This window comes from Panicum virgatum, chromosome 9K, assembly GCF_016808335.1.
Source record: "Panicum virgatum strain AP13 chromosome 9K, P.virgatum_v5, whole genome shotgun sequence".
NCBI lineage: Eukaryota > Viridiplantae > Streptophyta > Magnoliopsida > Poales > Poaceae > Panicum > Panicum virgatum.
The window spans coordinates 568,342-587,065 of record NC_053144.1 but is presented as its reverse complement, the minus strand read 5'-3'; the positions used below and the strand labels follow the sequence as shown (position 1 = coordinate 587,065).

Sequence of the window (18,724 nt, the reverse complement as noted above, 5' to 3'; positions counted from 1 at the left end):
TTTTTGGCTCTGGAGTTCTTTTGCTGAAAAGCTGCTAGAAGTGAATCCTTACTTTCAATATTTTAGCTCCATTTAGTATACCAAGTATTACTAAGTTCGCCTATTCATCTAAAACACACATGGTGGAACAGATTATCTTTTAACAACTTCCAAACCAGTCTTTTCCATTCCGTTTTCATTCCACTTTCTTACTACGATGTGACAAAGAGATCAAGGCTCTCATAACCGCGAGTCACGGCGAATCGATCCGATTTAACCTTGCAAGGTGGACCTAACTCACACGACACATGCAAGCCCCGTCGGGCCACTTGCAATAAACACATGCTTGGGTAAACCGACGATAAACGCACATTGCAATAGTCAACTTCTAAACAGATTAAATAGGTGCACTTGCAAGGTTCACTTCATGGAAACTCAGACGGTTTAATTTGGTTTGACATTGTTGGGAACGGTTGACGTGAGTACCCCCTTGCCCGGCGTGATCGATTGGGTGAGTCGCATGGTCCTCGCGTCGTGTGGGTAAAGTAGTACACCCTTGCAAGGTTAAATCAATTCGAATTGCCGCGCTCTCGGATATGAGCAAGCTCTTGGTTCGCCGAATTCCTCTTAGAGAGTTTCGGTATTGTTGGTTCCCCTGTGTTAATTGTCCCGCTAATCACGATTTATCTCGCTAATCGTGGACTCAAATTCGTCGTTAACGCTAAACGCGTTCGCTTAGTAAACATCTACTTAGCTGTGTTCGATCTCGTTTTTGTCCTTGATCTGAGCTCCAAATCAACTTCCGCCCAAAACGAAAGTTGTAGATCTTCTTTTTCTTTACAACTTTTATTTTGGCCAAATTTCAAGTTCCTATATGAAAAATTGAGTTTCAACTTGTCAAACTCGAGCTAAAATCATTAAACGAGCAAACAGTGCCCCTCCTGTGCTCGGCACTGTGCTCCGACGCCCATACCGGCGCATGGACGCCGGCGAGCGCGTCCACGCGTCGGCGATCGCGCCTTGACCTCGGCGTCTGAGCGCCGCCCTTATCCTCGCGCGAGAACTGGAGGCTTCTCATCCCTTCCCTTCCCTTCTTCTCCTTCCCCGAGCTCACGACGAGCGGAGCTGAGCCGTGCAGTGTGTCGCCGGCGTCGATCCCGGTCGCTCCTCACCATCACACCTCGTTCCTTCGCGCCCAGAGCCGCGCGACCTCACCCCGAAACCACTCCACCCTTTCCCGACCTCGGTCGCGCCCAATCCGAGCCGAATCGAGCCCGCAGACCACGGCCGCCATTGCCGTTCTTTGCTGAGCTCCGCCCTCTTCGTCGACGATCCTCTCCGAGGTCTCCTCCGCCCAAAATCGACCCACGGTGAGCTCAATCGCGGCCTCCTCCTACTCCCTGACCTATTCCCCACCCGAATCGGCGCCGCCGCCGTCGAATCGGAGCCGCGCCGCCGCGGAACGTGCTGAGCGCCGCCGCGCATGCCGCCGGGCCTCCCTGCCCCCGCCCGCGGGCCAATACCGCGCGCCCCGCCGCCGTTGGACCCCCCTGGTGCTCGCCCCGCCTCGCCTTGCCGCCGCTTGGCCCTGCCGCCGCCGGAACGCAGCCGCCGCCGCCGCCCGTGGCCATGCGCCGCCGTGAGCCGCCGGCACACGCCGCGGGGAGCCCCCTGCGCACGCTCGAGCGGCGCCGCCGCGAGCCGCACGGCCGCCTGGGGGCCCATCTGGCCCCCATCCGCCCCTCCCCGCGCGCCGCCTGGCCTCGCCCTGGCCGGACGCGACGGACGCCGCGCCACCACCGCGCCACCCCTACCGCCGCTGCGAGCCGCCGCCGCCCTTGGCTCTGCGCCTCCCCGCGAGCCGCCTGCCACCACGCGCCCCCCCGGCCGCCCTGTGGCCCCGCCTGCCGCCCTGCCGCACCGCCGCCGGTCTGCCCCGCCGACGGGGACGCCGCCGCGCCTGCCTGCCGCCGCGCCGGCGGCGCCCAGCGAGAAAACAGAGGAAGGAGGGGGCGTGGCTGGGCCACTGACTAGCGGGGCCCGGCTGTCAGCGCCCCCCACCTTTTTATCTTTTATGTTTTCTTTCAATTATTTCGGCTGATAATTCATAATTGTGTAGAAATTCACAGTAAAATGGCGAAAATACCAAACCAATTTTGTTAGCTTTCTAAAATCATAATCTTTAGAGGAAAAATGCTTAATCATGCATTTTATCACTTTTGCTCTGGTGAAAATTCATTTTATCTTTGACCTAGTTTATTTTGTACCACTTGTTCTATAACTCTAAAAATTATGGAAAATTCGCAGTGGCTTACTCCTTTCATGTATAGTCCACTGTAAAAGTTTCATGGCCTGTTGCTATGCACTTTTGGGTAGATCTATTTATACTTCATTTACTTGCTAGGGTTAGTTAATTGTTTCATGCATGCAAGGCAAACTCCTGTTAATCCATGCTAACCTAAGTCGCTTTAGTAGTTGTTTTCGTTGGAAGCACTTCAGGCTAAATGTTTGAACTTTGGTTTTCGCATCGTAAGCACGTATGCATTGCACCATATCCTAACTGTTGCATGTCATATTTTATTCGTGTAGACGCTACGAACGAAGCTGTCCACGAGCTGATCGTTGAGCCGGTCCAGGAGCCACGATCAGGAGCGCAGCAGGAGGACGCCGTTGAGCACGCCCCCGGAGACCTAGTTAACCCCGCTGACCTGCAAGGCAAGCCCCGGAGCATAACCATAATTTAAAGTATTCATTGTTTATTTAAGTATTGTGCATTTATGTTCTAGGAGTTGAATGGAACCATAGTATGCATGTTCCCTAGGTACCGTGGGCCTATACTAGTATGCAGGTGTCGATAGAAATGCTTTGCTAAATAGGATTTCGGTAGAAGTCGAGTGATTGCTGTCACTCGCGAGTTTAGGATCTTGATCCCTTAGCTTGGGCTTGAAATGAATTGTTGAGTAAAGAGAAATGGAGACCGGGCGGAAATGAGTTGGTTTTGGTATGGAATGGATGGAAAGTTAGCTCCGCCTGTGTCGATTGAGGACCGTTCCGTTGTTGGCAGTGCTGATCGAGGATTGAACAGTACTAACCACATACCGGAAGTAGGAGGTAGTCGAAACCGGTAAGCTGTGTACCACCTTACAGCGGTGATTTGAATTCCGCCATGCTACGCTGGGCGTGGGAGTTGGTGGGTGTTGGATAGGATGCCGCCTCCGGGTTCTCCGGGAGTTCACTGCGAGGGGCCCATCACCTGGGTTTTAGCAGGCGTAGTTCAGATGCCGTGGTAATGTGGAAACAGTTGACGCGAGTGGCCCGACGGGGCTTGCATGTGTCGTGTGAGTTAGGTCCACCTTGCAAGGTTAAATCGGATCGATTCGCCGTGACTCGCGGTTATGAGAGCCTTGATCTCTTTGTCACATCGTAGTAAGAAAGTGGAATGAAAACGGAATGGAAAAGACTGGTTTGGAAGTTGTTAAAAGATAATCTGTTCCACCATGTGTGTTTTAGATGAATAGGCGAACTTAGTAATACTTGGTATACTAAATGGAGCTAAAATATTGAAAGTAAGGATTCACTTCTAGCAGCTTTTCAGCAAAAGAACTCCAGAGCCAAAAAGCTTTGCATGTCTAGGTAATGGGCTAAGTATACCCAGAGTCGGGTAAGCCTTGCTGAGTATTAGTATACTCAGGGTTGTTGTTGTAACCCTTCTGAGCAGGTTGTGTCCCGGCGAACTTCGAGGAGATCTGTGCGTCCTGGATTGGACAGCCGCTTCCTCCAGGTTGGACCGTCGAGTGGGCCCCGTCTTCCCCGTGAAGATTGGGCAGGTTGGCGTCACATCGGTGGGCAGGATGTGGAGCTCACCTTTTATCGTCGTCGTAGCTATCGTATTGTATTTCGAACTCAGTTTTAAACTTCCGCTGTGCGTTTGAACTCTGTTGTTTGTATTTAAACCTTTTATGTAAAACCTGTGTTGTAAATTAATTTGAAGATTTCTGTTGCTGGTAACACCTGTGCTCGTCTTCGTACGGGTCTAAGTGCAATTGTGATCCTGGAGTACAGTAGTTTAATCGGGATTTTACCCGACAGCCTGTCAGGTTACACCGTTTTAAGTGCACAGTAACTTGATTAAGTATTAAGATGATGGTTAGTGCATTTAAGCCGGTTTAATTTGGACGGTGCTGCTACAGTACTGGGCGAGTTACGGTTTGGTCACATAACTAGCTTCTGGGATGAATGGTTTTCGTGGTGTGAGATGTTTTGGAAGGTGTCCGGCAGATGTGCCATGAGCTACTGCGGATGAGGAGTCCGGTAGCATTTAAAACTTAGATCCTTTGTGTAGGATCAACCCCACTGATTACTCGGTTACTAAAGAATTTCTTTGGGAAAATCTCTTTTCAAAAATAAACCCTTGCATGTGTAAAATCTAGCTTTACTGCAAATAAACCTTAAACTTATCCTTGGTTTATCCTGTGCATATCTGTGTTACCCCCTCCATGGATGGGGTTGGACTTGTTGAGTACTTTTGTACTCACCCGATATATATTTGTGATTTTCTTCAGAGGAAGATCCGGACTTCGTTGTTAAAGACGTCAAGTAGAGGTTGAGTCCGCACCCAACTTTGCCTGTGGTGTTGGCCCTTTGCAAGATGCTTCTGCTAGCGCGTTACTCTGAGCCCGAGCTGGATCCCATGTGGGTCGTGCTTTGGTGTATCACCGTAGTTGTTTTTATTAGTGATTATCGTTTGTATCGAGTGTCCGCCTCCTCGGAGGTTTGTACGGTAATGTACCATCTGATGTAATAAATGTGTATCAGCCTCATGGGACTGATATTTGTATCACATTTAAGTCACCTCTTATGAGGGGACGCTTCACCTGCGACCCGGGACAGCAAGCCCCACCGATAGCAACGAAGGGTCAGCCATGAGTTTGTATACTAGCTCCACTGGTGAAGACAGTATCAAGTCCGCCTACCAGTGCACATATGGTATTGAGCTTACCGGTTTCGACTACCTCCTACTTTCGGTATGTGGTTAGTACTGTTCAAACTTGGTCAGCACGGCCAACAACGGTACGGTCCTCAATCGACACAGGCGGAGGCTTACTTTCCATTCATTCCATGTCCAGAACCTACTTTCCCCCGTCCGGTCTCCATTTTTCCTTTCTTTTCTCAATGCTTCATTCTCCAGTAACTTTTCCATAAGTAACAAGACCTATATCTCGCGAGTGACAGGAATTACTCGACTTATACTGAATCCTAATTAAGCATTGCAATACTAACGACCTGTACACTAGTAGAGTGACTGAGGAAACCTAGGGATCAGGCATCTAAGGTTCCAATCAACTCCTAGAAAGCGTCTTTGGAGCAACCTCACAACTAGGGTTCCGACGGAAATGGTTTAGAACTGATGTACAAGCTTTGGTTCTAATGCCTTTTAGTCTGAAGTGTTTCCTATCAAGCAAAAGTTACTAAACTCGCTTCGAAGGATTAAATACAACCCTAGAACAACATGGATCAAATTAACCAGGGGCTTGTTTTGTTGCAAAAACACATGCATGAAAGAATTAATAACAACAATTATAAAAGAAAAGAGCCTAGCTAGGAACAAATTAAAAGCAAGTACCTAACTTGCAGATATGATCAAGCCACAAGAATTTATCAGAATAACATGATTTTGATAAACCATGCCACACAATTTTTCCAACATTTATTGCTGACCGAAAATATTTATTTTAACTCTAGCAAGTTAAACTAAACATAAATAGATTTACACCAAACTGCACAGCACCAGCACATGAAATTTTTACAATGGATTACACATACAAAGATTAGGCTACAGCATAAATTTCATGATTTTAAGAACAACGAAATAGCAGTAATAAATCAATTGAGCTTGAGTACAAAAATAAATCTAATAGGGGCAAAACTAACATTTAACATGCATAGGTATTTTTTCTCTGAAGATCTCGATTTAAGCAACCCAACAAAATTTATTTTGCATTTTTCTACAATTTTTTACAATTTTTCAAAGTTCCCAGCTATTCAAACAAATTAAAACCCTAAACCGGTATGACTACTGGGCCCCACCCGCCAGTGGGAGGCCCAGCTCAGCCCCTCGCCTGCTTGCGCCCGCGCGCGCCATGGCCATGGCGAACGCGGCGGCGGTGGCGTTCCCCGCCGGCGGGGTCCGGCCGGCGGGGCGGCGAGGTAGCCAGGGCGGCTGGCCGGCCCCGGGGCGCGCGGCGGCGGCCCGTGGGCTCGCGCAGAGCGGCCCCGCGGCGGGCGAGCGGCGGCGGCAGGACGGCGCGGCAGCGAATAGGGGGAGGAGAGCATGGGGAAGCTCACTGCGGCCTCGAATCGGGCGGAGGACGGCCGGAGGTAGGTGATCAGCGTGAGGGGGTGGAGCTCCGACGGCCAACAATGGCGGCAGGCGGCGGCGGGTGCGATTCCGGCGAAGGAGCGGCGCAACCGGGCTCGGGGATCGGCGGAGAAGCTTCGAGGCGAGGCTAGGGAGGTCGGGGCGCGATGGACTGAAGCGGGGCGGCGAGGGGTGGTCGGCGCGGCGAACGGCGACGAACTCTGCTCTTGCTCGGGCTCGGCGTGCGGCTTGACGAGGACGAAGGGGGAGAGGGAAATGGATAGGGACGGGAGCGGGGAGCGGATAAGGTGGCGCACACGGATAGCGAGGTTCACCGGGATGCCCGACGCATGGAGTCGCCGGCGGTGTACCGCCGGTCGCGGTATGGGTGGCGTACGACGAACAGGGGAGCACATGAGATGAACAGTAACCGCATTTGACTGATTTTGACTCAACTTTGACCGATTGAAACTCAAGATTTCATATAAGAACTTGAAATTTGGTCAAAATAAAAGTTGTAGAGGAAGAGAAGATCTACAACTTTTGTTTTGGGCAAAAGTCGATTTGAGACTTGGATTAGGGAGAAAAACGAGATCGAACTCAGCTAAACCGAAGTATACTATGCAAAGTTAATTAACACTAATGACCAAAATAAGATCATGATTAGCAAATTAAACACAAAATTAATAACAGAATGTTACACTCTATTTCGCACTCCCCTCCCGAACGACCCCATCATCGTGCCGCCCCACCTGTCCCGTCGTCGCTCCCCGTCCCCCGCTCCCCTCCGTCGGTGCTCCGGGCGGCGGCCCACTCTGCTCCCTGCCATCCCATCAGATCCGGTCGGTCCGACCTTGCCACGGCTCCTGCTCCCCATCCGGTTCCAGCACCCTTGCCCTCGCCATTCGGACCGGCGGACCTGTGCGGAATCTATCCAAACTATTCTTTTTAACAATCGGTTATATTAAGAGGAAATTCTTTTTTAACCCCTAACTAACTTGTGATCAAGTTGAATGACTCCTACTTTAAAAACTAGACAACCGCGCACTCTGATTATTAAAAATAGGATAAATTATACCATTCACCATTTTCAAAAATGTTTTAAAGGTAGTTTTTGTTGGGAAAACGGGTTGCGAATCATTAAAAGGGGTTGCGAATCATTGCCACTAGATGCCTAGCATAGCAGAAGAAGAGTTGGAGCAGCCGATCCAACGAAGATGTGCGTCGGTTTAGAGGATCGGAAGTAGTCGATCACGATCGTCAACCCCGCGGTGCCGTACTTATCGACATAGGAACAACATGACTTCCACGGTGTCAACATGTATGAGACAGAAACACCGTCCGTTGGTGTGCTAGCATCACACGGCCAACACTGCTAGAAAATCTAACATTTGTACCGGTCAGCAACTCTCGTTTAGTACCGGGCGGCTGACCGGTATCACCTAGTCGGTATTAAATGGCATGCCATTTAGTACTGGCCAAAACGCCCGGTACTAAAGTGACCGTTTAGTACCGACCGGTACTAAACGGTTTTGCACGTAAAAATTAAAGAAAAAAGGGATGAGCAGCTAGGAGGCCCCGCACACTGGCTGGTGGCTTGGCCCGGTACTAAATTGGCTCTGAGGACTTTTAAATTTGGACCCGGTACTAAAATGGCATCGGGATAAGTTTAGTACCGAACCAAATTACGACTAGTACAAACAACCAGGGACGAATGAGGCATTTTCTGGTAGTGCAACTAGAGTTTCGAGTTTAGGGCGGTGTTGTCGGTCAAAACCCACCGGGGAGTAGCGACAGGCAACACGAAGAGCCAGGAGGTCGCCGGGGCGCTGGCAGGCACTGCTCCCTCGTCAACGGCCCGCAATCCTGGCACACGCCGCGGCTTGCTAAGACGCAGGGCGTGCCACCTGACCTATACCCTATCAGGAAGGTGCGAACGTGTCTTCGACGATTTGCCTACAAGCACAGACACGTGTAAACATTAGTCCGAGCCGTGGTCGGCTCCCCGGGACGACTCTTGCATCGGCTTTAAAGAACCGATCGAGTCCCGGTGTCAGATTGGATCTGTATATCCAGATGATAACGAATAAAGTAAATAACTGTAAAGCTGCTTCAATTGAATCTAACTAATCTAATCCACGACGGTAAAAACTTCACTGCTAGATCGGAACATCCTACACATAATTGGGCCTAATGAGTGTAATAAATAACTAAACCTTAACCAGAATAGAGGCCTAAGAACAAGCGAAAGCCGATTCCCGGATCAATTCCCTGTTAAAACTAAGGCAAAGCATCTAATACATCACCGGATCATCCAACCCATTTGCAAGGCCTAAACTAGCAGATATTACGCCAATTCTTAAGTATAAGAACAAACCGTAACAGATTAGATCTACTAGATTAAAAGGAAGCAGGGTGCCATCTCTACATGACTAATTCCATGCAACGAGAATTAGTATAAGATTAAAACATGATCGCGCAGAGATGACATGATGTTCGTAGATGATAAGCAATAAAAGCACGATGAATCTACTAAAGATCATGCTACGAAAATCAGGATAACTAGCACTACTCGCCATAAAAAACGCTTCAGTACGAGTAATACCAAGGTAAAAGCAAGAACAACGCTGCCATGATCGCAAGAAGCGATCAGGGCAGCATGGCGCTTACTTGGATGAAACCCTAGAATTAGGGGTGGCGGTGCGCCGAGAGTTGTTGTTTGCAAACGTGATGACGTTCTCTTTTTTACAAATACCATATGGTACATATTTATAGTCCGGAAACTTGGGAAACAATCTAAACTAATGTGTCCATACCGGACTCTATCTCTAACTCAATCTAAACTAAGTCTATAGATACATGGCCCAAATGCTCACGCAGGAGCCGATTCACAAGCCTTCTTTGATTCCTGCTTTAAGCCCAACTCGCTCGCGGCCCATTAATTAACCCTGTTAATTTATGGCGATAACAGGCGGCTAGGATTATGGAGGAATGCCCCACCCGTAGCCCCCCTCCCCACCCACACCAACCCCCCCCCACACCCACATGTATTTAGGCCGTGTTTAGATCCTAAAAGTTTATTAGCAAAAAACATCACATCGCATCACATATTTAGACACATGCATGTAGTACTAAATGATATCTATTTATAAAACTTTTTGTATAGATAGGTTGTAAATCGCGAGACGAATCTAATGAGCCTACTTAATCTATGATTGCAACAATGATGCTACAGTAACCATCCGCTAATTATAGATAAATTAGGCTCCTTAGATTCGTCTCGTGATATACAACTCATGTATACAAAAAGTTTTGTAAATAGACATCATTTAGTACTCTAAAGTAGTAAGATTCTCTTTTAAAAATTTTACCTCTAAACATCTAAACACACCCTTAGAGCATCTCCAGCAGACTATTTATCTCTCATACCTTATATATTTTCTCTCTCTATTACCAATAATACTTTTTATATTTTTGGTAGCAATTGCTGTAGCAAATTACTCAAAGCATAGGGTGGAGGGAGAAACCCCTTACATTTGAGGGAGAGGGAGGTGTGTTTTGGCGATTGCCAATTTTTTTTGGTATTGACAATAGGATTGGTAGTCTGTTGGAGCACCTCCCATTACCTAAAGGGTAGGTTTTTGATATTAGAGAGAGGTATAGATAGTATGCTGGAGCACACTAGGGCTTCCATGTTGCAGGCTCATTAGTACCTAATCCCTCTGGGGAAGGGCTCTTTTGATAATTTATCCTGAGTTGGCTCACCTTCAGGGTTCTCTCACTTCAACTCTGCGCGTGGCGACGGAGTCCGCGCGCCTTTGACGACCATCGCAGCCGATGGAGCTCATTAGAGCCTGCTCGCATAGCCAGTGGCGGATCCATGGGTGTTGAGGGCTACATCCTCCTATTTGCTATAGTCTCCATTGGAACAAGGGGAAGCCAGAGGGAGAAGAAGAAGAACAGATAAAGAGGTTGGTGATGCTTGGTGGGACCTGTATGTAAGTGAGAGAGAGAAAAGGTCAAGATGCTATCGGGTGGATCTCAGATACCGCGATAGTAAAAATCAGCTCATAGACCACTTCGAATTGGTCTAGAAGGGTAAAAATCAGTTGAGGGATTTTTTTTTCAAACCCGATCATAGGGACGGAAGTAAAACGGACTTCATTATTAGATTAGATTAATACGATACGATGCTGCCTTTTTAGTAGAGGGGAAAAAAATCCATCGCCATCCATCCCCTAGATACTACGAAGACCTCTTGATACTAGGAAGAAGAGGAGAGAAGCAGCAGGAACAGAAACCATAGATCCAGGCAAAGACACATTGGCCGAGGGAGCAAGCGCCGCCGCGGGCTGTTGGGCGTAGATCGGAGAGGCGAATTTCAGAGGGGAGAGATGGTCGTCAACAAGCGTGGCCGCCGCCGTTGAGCAGAGCAGCAGGGGGGATCTGGCCGGCTGCTGTATCCATCGATGGCCTCCCCCTCCCAGCGCCGCCGCCCCTGTGTCCAGCACCAATCCGCATGGCCAGATCTCCCACCGGAGCTGTTGGAGCGCATCGTCGCCGTCCTCGTTCCGCTCGACCGCGTCGCCGTCCGCCTCGTCTGCGCCTCGTGGCGCGCGTGCGTGCGGGCGGCGTCCCCCCCCGACCTCCCGTTCGAGGCCCCGCGCCTCCTCCTCCGTCGCCCGGGTGCCGCCGGCGGGCTGGCCTTGTTCAGCCTCCACCACCGCAAGGTCCTACCGTTCGCGCTTCCCGCGAGCGTCAGCACCCGACGCTGCTGCGGCCACACCGGCGGCTGGCTCGCCATGGCTCTGGACGCCGACCGTTCGCTCGTCCTCTGCAACCTCGTCTCGGGCCGATCCGTCGCCGTGCCCCCGCCTCCGGTGTTCCCGGTGTCCAAGGTGATCCTCTCCGGGCCGCCCACCTCCCCGGGCTGGGTCGCGGCCGCGCTAGGCCGGGCGGGCACGATCGCGCTGCTCCAGCCGGCCGTGTCCGGCGCCTGGACGACCGTCGGCGTGGAGGAGGGAGCCCAGCACGGGGGCTTCAGGGACATGGCCTTCTGGAGGGGGCGGCTGTGCGCGCTGGGCTACGACGGCGCGGTGCTGGCGTTCCGTGGCGACCTGCGCGCGCGCGCGGCGGCGGTGTCGGTGCTGCGGGAAGCGGAGGAGCAGCCGGTGGGGGGCGCGTGGCTGGGCGGGTGCTGGCGGGTGTACCTGGTGGAGAGCGGCGGGGAGCTCCTGCTGGTGCGGAAGCTGTACATGGTGTGGGTGAACAGCGGCGCGGTGGATGCGCAGGTGGAGGTGCTGGCGCTGCTGTCGGCGGGGGAGCGCCGGTGGGGGGCGATGGAGGAGACGCCGGGGCGGGCGGTGTTCGTGGGGTCGGTGGCGTCGGCGGTGGTGGGCGTGGGGCTGGACCCGCCGGCTGGGCTGCGCGAGAGCTGCGTCTACCTGGCGCGGCGGGAGGTGGAGATGCTGGCGCCGCACGCCATCTGCGAGTACTCGCTGCCGGACCAGGAGATGAGGGGCGTGCCCATCGCCGGCGGCCACTGCGCCGACGTCGAGCCCGTCTGGATAACCCCTGTCGTCTGACACGAGATCCCATGAATTTCGCGTGTGTGTGATTTGCCATGAATTCGCGTTCAACTCTTGCTATCCATCCGATTGGGTCGCTTGTGTGGCTGTGATTTGGCATGGATGATGGAGCGGTGTTAAATTTGCACGCAGGTGTGCAGCTGCTTGTGGAGCCGAAAAGAGGAGATTGGAACGTTTTGTTGTGCACGGTTCGAGAAACGCCCTTGTTGTGGTTTGCACTAGATATATTTTTTTTTGTTAATTGACACTCGTCAAAGCCATTAGAATGTCCGCACCTTGACACATATATAAACCAAACCAGCTCTCTCACCTCTCGCTACACACAACTCAACACTCAAGATTTCGTGTCGTCAACTTGGCATGTCTGATTTGGCATGGACGATAGAGTGAAGGAAGCAAAAGAAACAAGCAAATGGGAATGGGATCCATGGCGATGAGAGCCAGCAACAAAGGAAGTTTTTTTTTTAGAAAACCGGGATTATACTTCACATAAGTTTCTGGTAGTTTACATCCCAAAATTTTCAATGACAAATCTGAAAGTAAAACAAATTACATCTAAATCCTTACAAGTTTCTCACTATCGTCCCGATCGCTGACTGTCGAAGTTGCTGCCCGTCCACCTCCTGACATCAGAAATTTTCATTGGCAAAGGAAGTAGTGCGTTTGGTTCAGGACAACCCATCCATCAACGCTGACGACTTTAGTTTCGGCCCAGCTGAGCTGGCTGCCTGATGAATGGGCCGGGCCGGGCCGGATGGCTCACGTAGGGTACGTAGGGGCCCAACAAGGACGAGGCAGACGGCGGCGGCGGCGATCCGCGCAATGCAGATAGGGAGGGAGGGGTTGGGGGCTCGCGTCCGGGTGCCTTGGGTTCTCCCTCCCTCCAATTCCAATCCAGGCAGCGGCGGCGGCGGCGGCGGAGACTCCGAGGAGGAGAGGCACGGCGCCTCTGCTTCTGCTGAGAGAGATGAAGGCCACCGTCAAGGGCCGCTTCGAGGGCGACAAGGCCACGGCCGCCACCACCCTCGCCGTCCCCGCCGCCGGCGACCTCCGCTTCAAGGCCTCCGCCACCGAGGCCGCCTTCGCCAACGGGCCCTCCCTCCGGGGACTCACCCTCACCCTCGAGAAGCCAGGGGCCTTCCTCATCGACCTCAAGCCCCACAACCAGGTAAAGCTGCTTTAGCGCCTCCACCTACCTTCTTCCCCCCTCTCTCACCTACCCAATTCCAATTGGCTGCGCAGGATGTGCGCTTCCAGTTCATGAACTCCGCCCTCGTGCTCGACAAGCGCGTCAGCCTCACATACACCCACTCCACCAGCCTCGCCCCGCCCGCCCCCGCCCCCGCCGCCGCGCCGCCCTCCCGGACCGCGCTCGACTGCTCCGTCGCCTTCGATCCCGCCAACAAGCTCAACTTCTCCCACTCGCTCGGCTCCGGCGGCTGCCGCGTCAAGTACACCTACGCGCACGGGGTCGACCGCCTCACCACCATCGAGCCCCTCTTCGACACCAACAAGAACGCCTGGGAGTTCGCCCTCACCAAAAAGTTCCAGGGAGGGGACGCCGTCAAGGGCACCTACCACGCCTCCACCAAGCTGCTCGGCCTCGAGTGGAGCAGGGACTCCAAGGCCGGCGGCTCCTTCAAGGTTTCTACGCCTGCTTCCACCCAAACTACCTAGTATTTATTACTGTTTGCTTTGCTTTGCTTTGGACATACTACTACTTTATAGGAGTATGCCTGATGATCAACCTCTGCTCCACCTAGAATTCTGAATCCTACGTGATTCGGAAATGACAGCTTTTTTATCAAATACACCAGGTCTTCTAGGATATGACAATAGCCAATTTTATGCTAGAAACCTGCTTCCGTTTTGGGTGAAATTTGAAATGAGGCATGCACCAACACTTTCACATGTGCACATTTGGTTGTGCGGGGTTGGGCATCGCTGGATGTGGTTGTAACTTGCTTACCACTAATCTTATTCGTTATTGCTAGAAATGAGACATGCCTTATACCCCTTGGTAGGAAGCATTTTTATGATATTATAATCATGGAATGGGATCACGAATTCCTCATAATCCTACCTCCAGTACTAATCCCATATTTGGGTGCTTGTGACAAAAGAAGCATTTTTATGTTGACTATGGCTTGTCCTGTGGACATCTGAGAGGGAATATGCTGGTGTTTAGTTGGGGGAAAAATTAGAGTAACGATGGAAAGAGAGTTATCTATGCCCCTATTGCCACAGAGGTGTTTTGATAGAGGGGGTTGCTTTGAATATTTTGGGATTTAGTTCAGATTCAGCTGTGCGCTAGGTACTTAAATCAAGACCCCGCATCCAAAGATGCCTGCAGTACTTCAAACATCCCACAGTAGTCCAAGCAAAATTATTGAGCTCGCTTTTTGTTTAAATTTAGTTTTTTTTTGACACAGTATACAGAATTGGAGCTGTTTTAGCCTTTGAGGTCAGGAACATGACAATAGTTTTATCTGCAAAGACACCTTTAATCAGTCTATGAAACAGTTCTTAGAATCTTGTTTTCCCTGAAATTTTAAGCGTGCAGGACACAAAATCTTTTATTATTGGGAAATTATGGGAGAAGATCCCCTCCTGAACTGTATGAAGGGTCCATAAAGGTTCCATGATTGGATGTAAAGGTTGTGCACTAAAAATCAATGAAACCGGACATTGTGTGAAGAGCATATGGTTGTGTCCTCCAAACATTTTGGTACTAGTTGTTACTGCTTTCCACTCAAGGACATGGGGTGCAAGGACGAGTCAACAGTTGGGTAAATTGAAATGGGGGCATTCACGAACAATAGCACATGTCTGCACATTTGTTGTGCAGGTTCGGGTGCTGTCAGAGGTGGATGGAACTTGCAGCAGAGCCTGTTCATTATTTCTATAAAATGAGACATGCCTTATACTCCTTGGTAGCTGCTCAGAGCATATTCCAAGGAAAGTAATCCCATTTTTGGGTGCTTGTGATGAAAAAAATGTGTATAATGTGTATATGTTATTCTATGGACATCTGGGAGGGGATATATGTTAGTATCTAGTTGTGTGTGTGTGTGGGTGGGTGGGGGGATATAGTAATGGTGGAAAGCATGAAAAAAAATAGCGTGCTATTTTGGCGCTATAGCGCCGCTATAGCGGGACGAAGCAAGTGCCGCGACGCTATTGCTAATTTTCACGCTATTGGCGCTATCGGCGCTATTGCGCCGCTAAACGCTAATAGCGCCATAGCGCCGCTATTTTCACGCTATTGCTACCAGGCCTAAAATAGCTTGCTCATCTCGTTACTTCATAAAAAAAAGGATTATGTTATTAAGTATCAATTTATCATCGATTATATTGGCTGTTATTATGTTGGAAACTCATGGATTATGTTGGCTGTTATTATGTTATCAACATATCATAGATTTTTATTTTTTTCTGTCACTTGTAAACAAATAGCGCGCTATAGCGGCAGCAATTAGCTAACGCTACTCCGCTTAGCTGCCGCTATAGCGCGGTTATAGCGCCAATAGCGGCCAGAAAAGGCCAAACGCTATTTTCAATAGCCCGCGATTTTTTTTCATTGGTGGAAAGAGATTTGCTTTGGATATTTTGGGATTTAGTTCAGATTCGATCTGTGTGCTATATTTAAATCAAGACCCCCCACCCCCCAGTCTAAACATGCCCAATGCATCCCAAGGTAGTCCAAACAAAATTACTGAGTCTGCGTTTTGGAGCTGTTAGCCTTTGAGGTCAGGAACTTGGGTAATTTAATCCGGGCATTGTGGTTTGTATCTGTACTTTTTATAGTTGAGGGTATGGGTGTGAACCTTCTCAATGTTACTCTCTCTTACTTTTATATATGGTGTTGATTAGCTGTACTGTTGGGTGGTAAAGATGATATAATATTCTGCTGTTTTTTTCCTTGGTTTTGTGATTGTCATATAATAAAGGTGCAATGTTTCTTGTGACATTGTCAAGGAGTGCACCTTCTTCATTCTTAATAAATTTTGTATTTCTATGTCTGTGCAGGTGTGCTTACATTTGATTCTATGGTTTTCGTTAATCCTGATCGCCTGATGCTTCCTATGTGCAGGTTGCGACAACATTTGATCTGTCTGATCAAAGCAAAGCACCAAAGCTAATAGCAGAGAGCACGTGGAACTATGAGATATGATTGCCTGAGGCAGCAGGCGGCTCCTTATATCCCCATAAAAATGAAAGCACCCTTGCCACACATGCTTCTTGATTAGTGTATCCTGTACTACTATGGAACGACTAATGTTTTGGGGTGGGTGCGCCTTGATGGTTTATATTATATCTGGTTGTGTTAATCATTTTTTGGCTGTCATGCCTCCATGCAATGGGAATTTTCGCTGACTGACGATCAATTGATGCTATGACACTGGAACCTGGGAATGAATGAATGAATACCAAATACGGTTTATTATACGCATAATTGTGACCGGACATTGCAATATCTTGGATGTATTATGGAGAAAATACTAAGCATTAGTGATGGTATCGTTGGGCTAGTACAGTTTGGGTTTGGGCTGTCTGCTCATATCTTCAGGTTTGGTGTCAGTTGACGAGAGATTTGCGGCGGATCCGGACACATGGTGCCTGTGAGTTGCTCGACACGTATGTACGTATCCTCTATTCTTTGGTACAAGTAAAAGATTACAAATGGCTTGGTGTTGAAGGCTTGAATCACCACGGCATGGCTTACTAGATGTCATGAGATTTAATTAAGAAGAGGAAAGATTGACCGTCTTGAGCGTCAGTGGTCAAACAAAACCTGCCTGCTGGCTGGAGTTGGAAGATGCCTTAGCACCCAAGCAGAGCAGAGACGGCCTCGCTCCTCATCCATCCATCAGACATTCAGACCATCACCGGGCACCGGCCTCTCAAGCCGGTGATGGGGCTGGCCATGGGGCGGCTGCTGGGCCTCAGCTATCGCCTGACGAAGCAGCTCGAGGCGCGCATCCTCATGCTGGGGCTGGACGCCGCCGGCAAGACCACCATCCTCTACAAGCTCAAGACCGGCGAGGTCGCCTCCACCATCACAACCGTCGGTACGCGGCCTTCCATGCATGCTAGTACCTGCTTGCAGCAGCAACTGCTAGTCTGCTAGGCATGCAATTCAATCGTCAGCTCTGAATCTATGTTTAATCTTGCATTGCAGCATTCAACATTGAGAGAATCGAGTACAGGAACATGAGCTTCACTTTCTGGGACGTCGGCGGCCATGCCCCTGTATAAAAACATCACCATGCTCTATTTCTACCCCCAGTGCCTACCGAGTCTTGACTGATGTAATCTGGTTACTCGATCTTGTGTTTCTTTCCTGCAAGCAGAACCGGCCCTTGTGGAAGTACTACTTCCATGACACCCAGGGCCTCGTCTTCATCGTCGACAGTAGCGACAGGGACCGCGTTCGTCTGGCCAGGGATGAGCTCAACACCTTGCTCAACGCGGTACACTTCAGTCTGTTTTGCATTATATATATGTACTATGTAGTCAATCAATGGTTTGCCTTCTGACAGTGAACTCTGGCATCAGGAGGAGCTTAGAGACGCTGCGCTGCTCGTCCTTGCAAACAAGCAGGACCTTCCCAACGCCATGAGTGCCGCAGAGATGACAGAGGAGCTTGGGATTCATGAGTCCCTTGGCAACCGTAGATGGTCTCTTCTGCCCTCTGAATGAAACTCTAGTCTCTCTCAGTTAGACTGACTTGTCTCCAACAATGGGAGCACACACTGAAATTAACTCCAAGTCACCCGAGTTGGTTGTTTCTGCAGTCACATTCAGAGTGCTTGTGCCACCTCAGGAGAAGGCCTCTACGAGGGGCTGGACTGGCTCTGCACCAACGTCGATATAAGGGTTTGTCTTCTGGGTTTCATGTCTTTTTCAATAATCTAGCTAGACACTTGTCAAAAAATGAAGAGGAAGCGTTCTTGTTATTCCCAAATCGTGGAACAAACACATAAAAAGGATAGCTGATATTGGTGATCACACGATGCTGTTTCCTTTAATGTTTTAATCCTGTGGCTGTAATATGAAACAACTACGACATTGCGTTACCGTTCGAATCATTCTGTTGAATTACATTTGCGCAGGTTGGATGACTTTGTTTGGACTGTGGATCGGACTGTACCACTGTGGTGTGCTCTGGGATCATCAGATGCTGCACAATACAAACACCCCAAGGCACTGTGCTGAGTGATTTGCACAGTTGTGGTTCAGAATTGAGAAATAATGTAATAAATAGAATCTGGCGCCGGCTGATCCTTCGCTACATCATATATACATTATGGTTCGTGTATTTTGTATAAGGATTATTATTATATATATGATTCTTGTGTCATTTCGTTCCAGCTTCAAATCAAATCTGAAGCTAATTAAATGCATGCAAACCGTTGCACTCGGAGATACCGTAGATGAGCGAGTAGGTGAAATGGCAGAACAAATAACAGTGTGTGACTTAAGTGTACCATTACAGTGCCGTTATACAGAACGATAGAATTCTATACATGACGATAGAATCTGATACAAAAGGACTCGTAGGCCTAAAACAAAATATAAATATAAATGAAGTCATCCAGCGTAGTGTGAGGGAGTCTTCCGTTGTTCCACGGGCAGTCATTCGGGGAATCGCCAGCCTAGTCCGGAGAGCATCCTGGGTGAAGCCGTCAACAGGGAAGAAATAGCAGGGATAGACAAGGAAACGATGAGTAAATCAAATCCATGGAAAATTATGGCCTCTGTTTGCTGTGCTGTGACTGGTGCTGATTTCTTGTGA

The 18,724-nt window shown here is 49.7% G+C and overlaps 3 protein-coding genes across 3 annotated transcripts; all 3 read left to right on the top strand.

Moving 5' to 3' along the window:
- Positions 1-10,215: 10,215 nt before the first annotated feature.
- On the top strand, positions 10,216-12,146 carry LOC120649045. Its single transcript, XM_039925714.1, has one exon. The coding sequence runs from the start codon at positions 10,807-10,809 to the stop codon at positions 11,920-11,922; it is 1,116 nt and encodes a 371-aa protein (XP_039781648.1). The 5' UTR covers positions 10,216-10,806; the 3' UTR covers positions 11,923-12,146.
- Positions 12,147-12,756: 610 nt separating this feature from the next.
- On the top strand, positions 12,757-16,378 carry LOC120649047 (outer envelope pore protein 24, chloroplastic-like). Its single transcript, XM_039925718.1, has 3 exons — positions 12,757-13,093; positions 13,168-13,569; positions 16,019-16,378. Exons 1-3 carry the CDS (start codon positions 12,893-12,895, stop codon positions 16,097-16,099), a joined length of 684 nt encoding a protein of 227 aa, XP_039781652.1. The 5' UTR covers positions 12,757-12,892; the 3' UTR covers positions 16,100-16,378.
- Positions 16,379-16,525: 147 nt separating this feature from the next.
- Positions 16,526-18,289, top strand: LOC120649048 (ADP-ribosylation factor 1-like). Its single transcript, XM_039925719.1, has 6 exons — positions 16,526-16,997; positions 17,108-17,178; positions 17,280-17,399; positions 17,485-17,606; positions 17,724-17,805; positions 18,042-18,289. Exons 1-6 carry the CDS (start codon positions 16,841-16,843, stop codon positions 18,048-18,050), a joined length of 561 nt encoding a protein of 186 aa, XP_039781653.1. The 5' UTR covers positions 16,526-16,840; the 3' UTR covers positions 18,051-18,289.
- Positions 18,290-18,724: the final 435 nt, after the last annotated feature.

What these genes read in the sequence shown, in the direction of transcription:
- LOC120649048 (XM_039925719.1), top strand. Translation starts at nt 16,841, where the DNA reads ATGGGGCTGGCCATGGGGCGGCTGCTGGGCCTCAGCTATCGCCTGACG. An exon ending in CTCCACCATCACAACCGTCG is followed by an intron (nt 16,998 to 17,107) that starts GTACGCGGCCTT and finishes CTTGCATTGCAG; the next exon opens with CATTCAACATTGAGAGAATC. An exon ending in TCAACACCTTGCTCAACGCG is followed by an intron (nt 17,400 to 17,484) that starts GTACACTTCAGT and finishes CTCTGGCATCAG; the next exon opens with GAGGAGCTTAGAGACGCTGC.
- LOC120649047 (XM_039925718.1), top strand. Translation starts at nt 12,893, where the DNA reads ATGAAGGCCACCGTCAAGGGCCGCTTCGAGGGCGACAAGGCCACGGCC. An exon ending in ACCTCAAGCCCCACAACCAG is followed by an intron (nt 13,094 to 13,167) that starts GTAAAGCTGCTT and finishes TTGGCTGCGCAG; the next exon opens with GATGTGCGCTTCCAGTTCAT. An exon ending in AGGCCGGCGGCTCCTTCAAG is followed by an intron (nt 13,570 to 16,018) that starts GTTTCTACGCCT and finishes TCCTATGTGCAG; the next exon opens with GTTGCGACAACATTTGATCT.
- LOC120649045 (XM_039925714.1), top strand. Translation starts at nt 10,807, where the DNA reads ATGGCCTCCCCCTCCCAGCGCCGCCGCCCCTGTGTCCAGCACCAATCC.